At 47.6% G+C, this 12,684-nt stretch overlaps 1 protein-coding gene across 1 annotated transcript in view; it reads right to left on the bottom strand.

Moving 5' to 3' along the window:
- Dnah2 (dynein axonemal heavy chain 2) overlaps nt 1-12,684 on the bottom strand; it is a 131,251-nt gene that overhangs the window by 103,353 nt on the left and 15,214 nt on the right. Inside the window, exons 5-12 of the mRNA XM_026780620.1 lie at nt 8,435-8,663; nt 5,596-5,706; nt 5,249-5,487; nt 2,630-2,821; nt 1,625-1,782; nt 1,158-1,245; nt 621-826; nt 80-209 (exon numbers count right to left, since the gene is read on the bottom strand). Of these exons, the coding sequence (XP_026636421.1) occupies nt 80-209; nt 621-826; nt 1,158-1,245; nt 1,625-1,782; nt 2,630-2,821; nt 5,249-5,487; nt 5,596-5,706; nt 8,435-8,663 (1,353 nt within the window). The remainder of the gene's footprint in view (nt 1-79; nt 210-620; nt 827-1,157; nt 1,246-1,624; nt 1,783-2,629; nt 2,822-5,248; nt 5,488-5,595; nt 5,707-8,434; nt 8,664-12,684) is intronic.

The following is a 12,684-nucleotide window of genomic DNA, read 5'->3' as shown; positions in this document are numbered from 1 at the left end:
GGATGGGCCTCTGAGGCAGGGGTGGATGGGCCTCTGAGGCAGAGGTGGATGGGCCTCTGAGGCAGGGATGGGGTCGCACCTCCCGTGTAGCCAGCCTATGGAAGGTGTCCAGGAGCAACACTCCGTGCTCTACATCCCGAACCAACTCAAAGGCTGAGGTGATCAAGTTCTGGGTCATCACCTCCAGATCCTTGACACCAGCACGGAATCTGCAAGGTCAGGGAGGCACAGAGAAGAGTGAGCGCCCTCATTTGCCACCCAGAGCCATCCCCAGTGTGCTGTGCATCTGACCACACGTCATGACGCTGTTTCACCCTGGACAAGGCTGGGAGACGATCCTTAGTCTTATTTACGGATAAGGAGGTACAGGTATCTGCTCATATGGATTCTCAGGACATTGCTCGGTGTTCTGACAGGTACACTGGAACCTAGAAACCGACCAGCCACCTCTCCTCTCGCCTGCCCACCCTAATCTGTTCCTACAGTTTTCAACTTGCAATCTTTCTGCCTCTGCCCCCAGATCCTGGGAGTTCCCCAGTCTCCTTTGCACACCGAGCCTCTCCTCCTGCTCTGGTTCCCCGCCTCCCTGCCCGGCCCGGCCTCAGCCTGTGAGCCCTCACTTATTGTAGTCTTCATGCCAGGAGGTGTTCTTAACGTCTAGGATGCCTCCACGAACGGCTCGCAGCATCTGCAGATTTCTATGGAAGATGTCCTCAATTTCAAGCAGGTTCCGTGTGATCTGTGGCCCCTGGGCACCAAAGAAGCAGGGAAGGGGACCCTGCTTACCATCTTCCCACCGGGCAAAGTGGTACTGACATTCGCAAACCTAAAAAGAGATCCAACCGTGTGAGCCTTCTTTCTCTTCTGAACCCAGGCCTCCCGAGTTCTTCGGCTTGTCTTCAGAAGTTCATGAACGAGAGAGGACCGTCCTGATTAAGGACACTGGGGTAAATTTTGCCTGAAGGATGAACTATGAGACGCTTAGGCAGTGATAACAGGCAAAATCCAAGAAGAAAGAGGTGGTAGAAGGAGGTCACACATGGTGCAGAAGGAGTCAACATGCCAAGTTCCAGGTTTAGACTCTAAGTGCTTGGCTCCTTATAGGGACTCGACGGTCTGCTGTGGCTTTCATGTCCCCACCCCGGCAGTGTCCCTACCTCAATGAGGTCCTTGCAGCGCTGCACAAAGGCGTCTACTTGAGCAAATATGCTGGTCTGGTCTAGAACCCAGCCCCGACTGGAGAACCTGTAGGAGGAAGAGGAATTAAATCAGAAGCAGAGATCAGTCTGTCCATGCAAAACTGAACTGTGTGAGCCTGGGTTCAGACAGGAGACCCCGAAGAGCAGATTCCCTGAGCCCTGAGAGAAGAGACCCAAGGTGAGCAGAACCATAAAACAAACACAGTCTCAAGTTCTAGAAGGTGGGCTTGCAGATCATGTAGTCATGGGAGGAGGAAAGGGCCACATGAGGCTCTTGGAAGGGGCTAAAGGAGACCTCAGGGCTAGGAGCAGAACATCTACACTCAAACAGAGCCTTAGCTGGGGGTAGAGACTCCATAAAAGAGGGAGATGTGAGAAGTGTGGGAACGTCAAGGATAAACACGGATGTTAGGGGGCCGTCCTACTGGGTGTGCATCTGTACGGCACGTAGGTAGTGATCCTTCCAAGCATGGCAACAAGAAATGCAGCCCTGCAGGTCCTCCTTGCTGGAAGAGACGTAGCCCTCGAAGATCCGGTCCAGAGAGATGGAGTGGCAGCACAGGCGGATAATTTCGTTGCTCATCTGTAGAGGGAGCCCAAAGCCTCAATTCCAGCCTTCTCCCCACCACGCCCTTTCCTGACTCTGTGCCTCCGGCCTTGGTTCCTGGCTCCTAGCTTGGCTCCTGAAGCCCATCTTGCTCCTCCAGGCACTCCCTGTCACACGCCTCGTTATAATCTTTGCTCTGCCCTCAGCCCAGATCAGCAGTTACCCTGCTCTGGCTTCAGCAATTCCTCTACCACCTGAACGCTCTGTCTTGATCATTCCTGCTCAGGAATCGAGTTCCTTCCCGAACCAACCTTCCCATACACCACTGCAAACTCAATTTGGAGAAAGGAGAAGAGGTCTTTCCCCTGCATAGACTCAGCCCAGATCCTTCTTGCCTGCTGACCTAGGCTCACTCCCACCTCCTTCAAAGCCCTCATCCTGCTTAAGCCACCTCAGCAAGAGGCAGAAGCCAGGCCCATCCCTAAAGACTCAGTATCGGGCTGGAGAGATGGCTCAGAGGTTAAGAGCATTGCCTGCTCTTCCAATGGTCCTGAGTTCAATTCCCAGCAACCACATGGTGGCTCACAACCATCTGTAATGGGGCCTGGTGCCCTCTTCTCGTCTGCTAGCATACACAAGCAGAATATTGTATTCATAATAAATAAATAAATATTAAAAAAAAAAGACTCAGTATCAGTCTGAGCTGCAGGGCAGTATTGGTTCCTTTCCACCATATGTCTGCCAGGGGATCAGCCCTGCCCTCACGGCCGCCCCACCTCATTCCTGCTCTTGGCATCCACACACCTTCCAAAACAGAGAGGCTCAGGGATCAGCCCTGCCCTCACGGCCGCCCCACCTCACCCCTGCGCTTTGCATGACACACCTTCCTGAACAGAGAGGTTAGCCTTTCCCGCGTGTTGTAGTGGGGGGAGTTGACCCAGATGATGCGGATGAGACTGATGAGCTTCGGGAGCTTATCAGAGATGTCCTTCGGCTTCATGAAGGCCAGCTCCTGGTAGGGCTCCCTCAGGATTGACAAGAAAGTCAGGTTTGACTGAGCTTGGCGAGAGCCATCCTAAAATAGAGAAACCAGGAGAGACGGCTCAGTCGGTAGCGTTTGCTGCTGTGCAAACAAATGAGGACCTGAGTTCAGATCTCCAGCACCCATGGAAAAGCTGGCTACAGTGGCCTGTAATCCAGCACTGTTGGCAGGAAAAGACAGGCAGGTCCCTGGAGTTTGCTGGCCAGCTACTCTACGCAATAGGTGAGCTCCATGTCAGTGAGAGACTCTCTGAATATAAGGCTGGAGCGATGGCTCAGAAGGTAGGAGCACTTGCTGCTCTTGCAAAGGACCTACACTTTCTGCTGCCAGCACCCACAATGACAGCTAACGCCATCTCTAACACCAATTCCAGAGGGCCAATGTCCTCTTCTGGCTTCCTAGGGCATCGCATGCACATAATAGACAAAACAAAGTTGAAAAAAAAGTGAAGAACAATTGAGGGTGATACCCAGTGAACCCCTCTGCTTCCCACATGCACACACACACTTGCATACACCCACACAAACGTGTCTGGAGCACTCACACAAAAATTCATATTTTCTGTCCATCTCGAGCACATCCTCTAGGCAGCCCTCCAGTAAGCTCTCTCCAAGAGTTATCATTTCAAAACCAGAGTTCGCTCATTCATTTTCTTTTTTAAAATATTTATTTTTATGTGTGCAGGTGTTTTGTCTGCATGTATGCCTGTGTATCATGTTGGATCCCCTGGAACTGGAGTTACACATGGTTGTGAGCTGCCACGTGAGTGCTGGGAACTGACTCCAGGTCCTCTGCAAGAACACCTAGCATTCTTAACCTTTGAGCCATTGCTCTAGTCCTCACTTGCTTTTTTTTCTTTTTCTTTTCTTTTTTTTTTTTTTTTTGAGATGGGTTTCACATAGTCGCGCATAGTCTGGGGGAACACCACACTCACTCTGTAACCAAGGATGACCTTGTATTTCTGATTGCCCTGCTTCCACATCCATGTGCTAGGTGTAGTTTAAAAGAAAATGGCCACCAAATGAGGTAGCACTATTAGGAGTTGTGGTCTTGTTGGAGGAAGTGTGTCATGGTGGGGGTGGGCTTTGAGGTCTTCTATGCTCAAGCTGCACCCAGTGTCACAGTTCACTTCCTGCTGCCTGCAGATCTCCAACACCGTGTCTACCTGTATGCCATATCCCACAATAATGACAATGGATTAAACCTCTGAAACTGTAAGCCACTCCAATTAAATGTTTTCCTTTATAAAAACTGCCATGGTGCAGCTGGAGAAATGGCTCAGCAGTTAAGAGCACTGACTGTTCTTCCAGAGGACCCGGATTCAATTCCCAGCACCCACATGGCAGCTCACAACTGTCTGAAAATCCAGTTCCAGGGGATCTAACACCTTCACACCAAGGCACATAAAATAAAGATAAATAAATCATAAAAAAAAATTTTTAAAACTGCCATGGTCATGGTGTCTTCTCACAGCAACAGAAACCCTAACTCAGACAGCTAGGATTGCAGATATAAATCATCATGCTCAGTTTATTCAGAGCTGACAACTGGCCCCGGGGTTTCATGCATGCTAAGCACTTGACCAGTAGATCAATGTTCCTTCCCTAACCCTTCATGCCCTGTTTCCTATGAAGTCCCCCAAGCCCAGATCTGGTGTCTGCTCCAGTTGAACTCTGTACAAAGTGGATGTTCAGAGCTGTTGGCGAGATGCCTGAGCATGGCTCTCCTCCCACATCCACTAAAGTCACCCAGTCCCCTTACTGTCCCGTTCTCAGTGAGGCTCTTAAACTTCTGTTCATCACAGCTCAATTCCCTCAATATCTGGTTGTAATTTTCACCTGGGAAGAAAGGTCTTCTTCACCCATCACCCACCTCCGGGGAGACCCAGCAGCAACACAATCAGCTTGTCGTAGGGAATTTAGTTTTTACATGTTTGTTTTGAGACGCTCATGCTATCTCTAATTCCTCTTTTATGTAAGTCCTATTTTCTCAGCTGCACTGGAGGGCTGGGCTCACTGAGGGGGAATCGCCTTTTCCTTGCTGACCAATTGGATGTCTTCCTACCTAAACAAGTGTTGCGCTGTTTAGGGGTGACGACAGAAGGGCACATTCAATACAGATGTAGCTTGTAAAAAATGTGGGGGGCAGGTAAAATGACTCAGTGGGTCTGATGACCTAAATTCCAGCCTCAGACCTCCACGGTTGAAGGGGAGAGCCAGCTCCTGTGGGTTGGCCTCTGATTCGCACTCTGTGGCATGCCTGGGGGTACACGAGCCCCGTCGGAGGACATTGAAAACAGCCCCCAGGGACCTTTACCTACTGCTCACGTCTTCTAGTCCATGGCGCTGGGTCAGTCTGTGCCTTGTGGTTAGTTGCCTGCCTCCCGCTTCTTACCCCCTCCCCAGATCACCCCAGCCACTGCCCACTTTCCCTAAACTCCCAGTCTCTGAGCCCCTCCACCTGGATCTGCTGGGCCAGTTTCATAAAGGGCGGCAGGTAGGACGACTTGGAGAGCAGCAGGATGGACTCGATGTGTTTCACTCCCTGCTTCACGAGCTGCTTGCTGATGCCAGATAGGTCCATGCAGCGATTGTGCCAGAACTCGATCTCCTCCAAAGGACCTAAATTTTCCCCCGTCTCCACAGACTCCTGAGCACTCAGCACCTCCTTGATCTGCCGGGTCCAGTGAATCATGGAGGCTGTGGAGGAGAAGGGGGAACATTTCCTGCTGCTGAGCACAGCCCTCAATGCTCAACAGCTGGAGCTGCCCTCCCCCCCTCACCCCTGCCCTCACCCCTGCCACTCACTCTCCAGGCGCTGGACCAGCTCCTTGTCCTTCACCACTACCTCAGGGTTCATGTTAATGGCTTCTGCAGGGATGTACAGGACGGTGTGACCTTCCAGCTTGTACCGAGTATCTAAAAAAGGACCAGAAAAATTCCAAGGGTGGGCTTCGCTGCCTCTGTATAAATTATGATTGATGATCAATGGGGGGGCAGGAAGTATAGCCCCCCTCAAGTTGTCTAACTCTGTGTATCCACAGGCTTCACGGCTTCATGTCTACAATTCAAAATAAAGCTCCACTGTTTTCAATGTCCTCAGACAGGGTCTCGTGTATCCCCAGGCATGCCACAGAGTGGAAATCAGAGGCCAACCCACAGGAGTTGGCTCTCCCCCTTCAACCGTGGGGGCCTGAGGCTGGAACTCAGGTTGTCAGACCCATTGAGTCATCTTACCTGCCCCCCAAATTTTTTACAAACTACATCTGTATTGAATGTGCCCTTCTGTCGTCACCCCTAAACAGCACAACACTTGTTGACATTGTATAGGGGGCTATGAATAATCTAGAGGTTATTTAAAGTACATGGGAAGATATACGGAGGTTATATACAATTACTGCACCATTTTCTAAGGGGCTTGAATATCCACAGAATGGAGTATCTAAAATCAATCCCCACAGACAGCAAAGGCAGCATATGTATTTTAGGAGAACAGACAGGAGTAACTATGACTCAGACTTCTTTAGTATAGAGAGCAGAAGTAACAGAAGCCAAGTGGCAAAGCTCCAGGAGGTCTGCTAAGAAATTACCATAAAATAATTTCACTATCTGCGCCACATCCTCCTCAATACGCACAAGTCCCCAACTGCCCCTCCCAGCGCCTCTCTTTCTCCTTATGCTTCATGTACTCAGAGCAGTCTCCAACTCCAGTTTGAGCAGGTCTGAACAAGTTCTATATTAGAAAAGTGTATCTAAATTAGAAGGCAATTTTTTGCAACAATACTATATTCAGCATTGACCAAGGCTTTGTTTGGCAGCGTCGAGGATCAAGCTGCAGACCTCAGACATTTCAAGCAAACTATACCTCTGAGCCCCCTCCTGTGACTAGTCTTTATTATTCGGAGATACTCAAATGTTCTTCTCTTTGTTGCTGTTTTGTTTTTTGTTGTTCTATTTTGTTTGAGCCTGCCCTGAAATTCACAGAAAGAGAGAGAAAGATCTTCCTACCTCTGTCTCCAGAGGACTGGGATCAAAGGCCTGAGCCACTACATCCAACCCTCTGAGGAGGTCTTTATTAATTATTTATTAATAGGAAATGCTTTACATTATGATACTTGAAGAAAAAGGAATCTGAGACTGTATTTTATATGATACCCCAAACAAAAGGATAGACAGACACTGGATTGGACAAGGGTGGCACAAGCCTTTAATCCCCGCACTTGGGAGGCAGAGGCAGGTAGACCTATGTGAGCTTGAGGCCAGTCTGGTCTATACAGTGAGTTCCAGGACAGCCAGAGCTAAACAGTGAAATCCTGTCTCAAAAAACAGAAACAGAACAAAACAAACAAAAAGAATAGACACTGTATAAAAATGACTTATTTTGTTTTTAATATTTTTTAGATTTACTTATTTAATGTGTATGAATGTTTTGCTTACAAGTATGTCTGTGTACCATGTATGTTCCTGGTACTCACGGAGGTCAGAAAAGGCCATCAGATCCCCCGGAACAGGAATACAGTTATGAGTACCATGTGAGTGCTGGACATAAAACTTGGGTCCTCTGCAAGACCAACAAGTGTTTAACCACTGAACATCCCTCCAGCCCTACTTTTGTTGGTTTTGGTTGGTTGGTTGGTTTTTTTGAGGCAGAATCTTACTATGTAACTCTGGCTGTCCTGAAACTAGCTTTTGTAGACCAGGGTGGCCTCAAACTCACAGAGATCCACCTGCCTCTGTCTCCCGAGTGCTGGGATTAAAGGCACTGAACCTGAGACAGATTTGTTTTTGAGAAAGCGTCTCATGATCTAAGATCATCTTGAATTTCTGATCCTTCTGCCTCTGCCTCCTGAGTGCTGGAATTACAGACATGTGCCACCATGCCGGGCTCCACTCTTTGTTGCTCTTCTAGTTTCCTGTGTCTTTTTTTTTTTTTTTTTTTTTTGATTTTTCGAGACAGGGTTTCTCTGTAGCTTTTTGGTTCCTATCCTGGAACTAGCTCTTCTAGACCAGGCTGGCCTCGAACTCACAGAGATCCACCTGCCTCTGCCTCCTGAGTGCTGGTATTAAAGGCGTGCGCCACCACTGCCCGGAAAGTTTCCTGTGTCTTAAGCTGGTCTCAAACTCACTATGTAGCCAAGAATGACGTTGAATGCCGGTTCCTCCTACCTCTACCTCCCGAGGGTTGGAATCACAAATGTGTGCACTATCCTCGGGTTACAGAAGGTGGGGAATCCAACCCAGGGTTTTGAGCCTCTAGCAACTGAGCCACTGTCCGAGCCCAAGTCAGGATATGTGGAAGCATATGCTTGTGCTTTTGTGTACATACATGTTTAAGCACATGGGTACCACATACGTGTGGATGGTCCACATGGTAAGATTTCATTTCCAAGAGTCTTTTAAAGGCATACATGAAACCCTGAGTTTGGTCATGAGTGCTGAAAAGGCATTCTTTTGCTATTGATTTGAGTATGAATATTAACAGGGTTGGTGGTGTGGATCGATGGTGAGTGTGTGATTAGCGCATGGGAGGCCCTGAGTGTGATCCTTAGCTCCATCACCAAAAACATAAGAAGGTGAATGAGACACATCACTCAGCCGCCTCGTCACCCCTCCCTGGAGAAGTCAGCTGCCCCAGCCTCAGGCTTACCTGTCAGGCAGGCCAAAAACCTATGCAGATGTGAAACAAAGTGATTTCGGATGCTCTCAGGCCAAGTTGTATTCATAAAAATTTGCGGGACATAGACACCACTGAGCAGCCGAAGCAAAGCTGGGATGTAGGCGCCCCGCACTGTCCCGAACTGCACAGTTGTCTCAAAGTTCTCCGGGGTGATGGGAACAGGAGCTTGCCGGATGAAGTACACAATCTGATTCTGAGTCTGCAGGAAACAACAGATCCAAGTTCAGTCTCCAGGACCCACCAAGATGTCCAAAGAAACCCAAGGCTCCCCTGGGAAAAGCCAGGCTGAGCTTTGTCAATGTCCCTACCTCCTGACCTTCCCAGGGATGGAGATTCCACACCCAAAGATGTGGGGAGGAAATGGACAAAACACGCCTTAAGGGTACAGACTCTATTGTGTTCAACTTGAACCACAAGTCTCACACTATGTCCAGCATGTAGTAGATGGCCAATAAATGCTTATCAGGTGAGCAGGTGGATGGACAGGACAGAATAGGTACTTCTTCCAGCCACGGAAAAAGAAGGGAGAAAAAAAAAGAGATCAAGAAGGAAAATTGCAAGTAAGAAATAATTATCGTCCGTGGTGACACACACTTTTAATCCCAGGCCTCAAGAGGCAGAGGCAGGCAGATCTCCAAGTTTAAGGATAGCCTGGTCTACAGAATGAGTTCTGAGACAGCCAGGGCTACACAGAGAAACCCTCTTGAAAAACCAAAAAAGAAAAAATTATCTAGGATTTCTCATTTCAGTTGTTTTTCCCCGACCCCAGGATCTCAAATTGGCGTGGAACTTCCTGCACAGCTGAGGACAAGCTCTGGGTGCAGGGTTTACAGTGCACGCGTCGGCTTCACACCAGGCTTCGCTCTGCATCCTCTTCCCCAGTTTCCCTTTCGCACTCAGCTTTACCCACGCGAGGCTCTGCTGTGGCTACATTCAGAACTGTAGCTTTGCTCGGTTATGAAACAAAACCAAAAGATGCTTTGCTCCAGTAACCATCACAGAGATAAAAGGGTTTGACCAACACACACACACACACAGAGATAAAGGAGAATCCTGCTATTTTTTAAAGGTATTACATCTAATTTTGTTTGAATTTAATAGAATAAAAAGAAACTGAAGTTGATACAAGGATTGCTAAGCTTCAAATAAATGTCTCTTCACCCAGAGAGATATCCAAACGATCCTTTGTTTCTCTAGTGCCAGGGACTGGTTATTGGATCTCAAACATGCTAAGTACATACTCTACTGGGAAACTACATCCCTACCCAATTTTCCCCATTTATTTATTATTATTGTGTGTGTGTGTGTGTGTGTGTGTGTGTGAGAGAGAGAGAGAGAGAGAGAGAGAGAGAGAGAGAGAGAGAGAGAGAGAGGGAGACAGAGAGAGGACAATGACAATTCGGGGAGTCAAGTCTTTGCTTTTATCGTGGATTTCTGGGATCAGACTCCTGTCATCAGGTTTTTATGTAAAATACCATGATCTGTTGAGCCATCTCCCTGGCCCTCAGCTGTGTGTGTGTTTGTGCATGTGTGAGTTGTTTTTCCTTTTGTTTTCCCTGAGACCAGGTCTCTGCTATGAAGACATGACTTGGAACTCGCTTGAGCCCAGACTGGGCTTGCAAGAATTCTGCTTCTGCTTTCCAACTGCTAAGACTGGAGCAGGGGCCACCACTCCCAGTTCTCTCAATTTTTAATTCCAAAAAAAGGCGATTCATAGAAAAATTTCAAGGAAAATAAAATTAACAAAATATGCTTTTCACCTAGATTCAACGTTAACACTTCGCATGTTTGCCTCCTCTCTCTACACTGGAGCCTGTGAGCTGCAGGCATCCGGACACCACACCCTTAATACGTGGTCTGTATCTTCTAAAAATCCCTAGTACTGTAATTATTGCACTAGAAAATTAACCTATGCAATATAATATATGCCCATATTGACTTTTCTCCAGTAGTCCGTTCATATACAAGCCAGGATCATACATGGTCATGTCTGATTTTGTGGTTGCTACTGTTTGCTTTTTGTTTCTGTTCTGAAACAGGGTCTCACTATGTAGCCCGGGCTGTCCTGGAATGCATTGCTACATAAACTAGAATGGCCTTCGACTCACAGGGTTCCCCTGCCTCTGATTCCCACATGTTGAGATTAAAGGTGTGCATCATCATGATGTCTGGCACTGTGTGTGTGTGTGTGTGTGTGTGTGTGTGTGTGTGTGTGTGTGAGAGAGAGAGAGAGAGAGAGAGAGAGAGAGAGAGAGAGAGAGAGAGATTGTGGGTGTTTGGGGTGGGTTTTGTTTTTTTCTTGAGACAAAATTTCATACTCAGGCTGGCCTAGAACGCTCTCTGTGGCCAATACTGGCTTTGAACTCATAACACTCCTGTCTTTGTCTACCACGCCCTCCTTTCATTTCAACAATTTCCCATCCTTTGCTATTCTGTGTGCGTGCATGTGTGCGCGTGCGTGTGTGCATGTGTACTGAGGCAGTCTTACTAAACTCCCAATACTCCAGTTTCAGCCTCTCATGTGATGGATCACAAGCACGTGCCATCATCCCCAGCTTTTTCTTTCTTTCTATGTTGTTCTATCAATCTTCTAAGAATCAAGCCAGATGTTTTCCAAAATATCCCTTAATTTGGATTTATCTGATTGCTTGTTACTAGGTTGAAGTTAAATGTTCTCTCTAGAAAACCAGTTAACGCTCCCCACGAATTGGGACCCTTGAGCTTTAGTGCTGTAACTAACACACACGCTGACATTAAGCGTGGGTAACAACGGTAAACAGCATCAGTGTGTGCTCTGGACTCCCAGGTGCAGTTTCCTTGGCGTTTCAGGACAGTCCTTTGTGTGCTCTTTCCGAGTCCACGCCACACTGGCTCTCTCCTCCTCCAGTTCGGCTGTGCCCGTCCCTCGAGTCTTATCCACTTCTGATTGTGTTGTGTCTTCGGCCTTTCCTTTCCCATGCGCTGCGGATGGTGACAGCGTCTCAGCCACAGCTATTCAGGTCTTCTGGTTGGTGACATGCTGCTTTTTTCATCCCTAAAATCCAGAGTCCCCCTTTCATCCCATTCTCACCTTTATCATCGCGTCTGCTCTTTCAAACGACTGAATTCATGTTCATATCAAGTTGCACCGTCACACGATGCTGTTGTGAGGAGTCTCTTCTCTTCCTCCTCTACGTGCTTTGTTCTTTTTCCTTTGTCCCTGATATAATGTGCTCGCCGTTGCCATGCAATTTCGCCCCATTTTGCTCATGCCTGAGCAGCTTTGTCAATTCCCTCTTTTGGCTCTAGCACACTGTGGGCGACTTCTTGATGTCCCACTGTGAGAGACCAGTTTATTTTGCCTCTTGAAGTTAAAGCGAAAGGATTAGGTATTTTATATTTTATTCTTTTTTTTTTTTTTTTTTGTAGCTGAGAGACCCATGTGAGGAGGGCGAGTGGTTAAGGCTAATTTAAGGCGACAGCAAATCTTTGTTAAAACACAAAATCTCTTAGGAGATTTTGGGACTGCTCCAAGGTCCCCTCCATCCAGCTGTGGCCAAGAGGGGACTCTGCTTCAGTTGTCCCTTGGTCACCCATTTAATGTGCACGTCTACTTTTAAAATTCACTAGATTTGATTATGCCTTTGTTCTGTATTTTGTAGATTATGTGTGGCTTTGTTTTCACGTTTGCAGGTTTTGCTTTTTGCTCCTTTTTTCAGATACTGGGTGATGGATTTGGGAGGTGGGGAAGAAGAGTTCATTTTGGCTAAGGGAGTGAAAGGGCACAGCCCAGCATGGTAGGGACATGGGCATGGAAGGAGGGAGCACCCAACAGTCACATAGTATCCAAAGACAGGATGTAAAAAGAAATGAATTTTTTTTCCTCTTTCTGTGCTGGGGATTGAACACAGGGCCCTGTGAATGGTTATTTTATTTGTTTGTTTGTTTGTTTCAAAACAGGGTTTCTCTGTGTAGCCCTGGCTGTCCTGGAACTTGCTCTATAGACCAGGCTGGCCATGAATTCAAAGAGCCTCCTGCATCTGCCTCTGGAGTGCTGGGATTAAAGGCGTGTGCCACCATTGCCCAGCCCACATTTTTTTCTTTTGAAAATAAAAACCTTTTTCATCACTTTTGGGTTTGAGCATTAACTATCCATAGATAAAAGCTTCTTTTGTCTTGGTTCAACACGGAATGCTAAATATCACCTTTCTGCTTTCATGTACGTGATCCTACAAGAGCCA

The sequence above is a fragment of the Microtus ochrogaster genome, chromosome 7 (genome assembly GCF_000317375.1).
Source record: "Microtus ochrogaster isolate Prairie Vole_2 chromosome 7, MicOch1.0, whole genome shotgun sequence".
In the NCBI taxonomy this organism is placed as follows: Eukaryota; Metazoa; Chordata; class Mammalia; order Rodentia; family Cricetidae; genus Microtus; species Microtus ochrogaster.
This window is presented reverse-complemented; position numbering and strand designations above follow the sequence as displayed.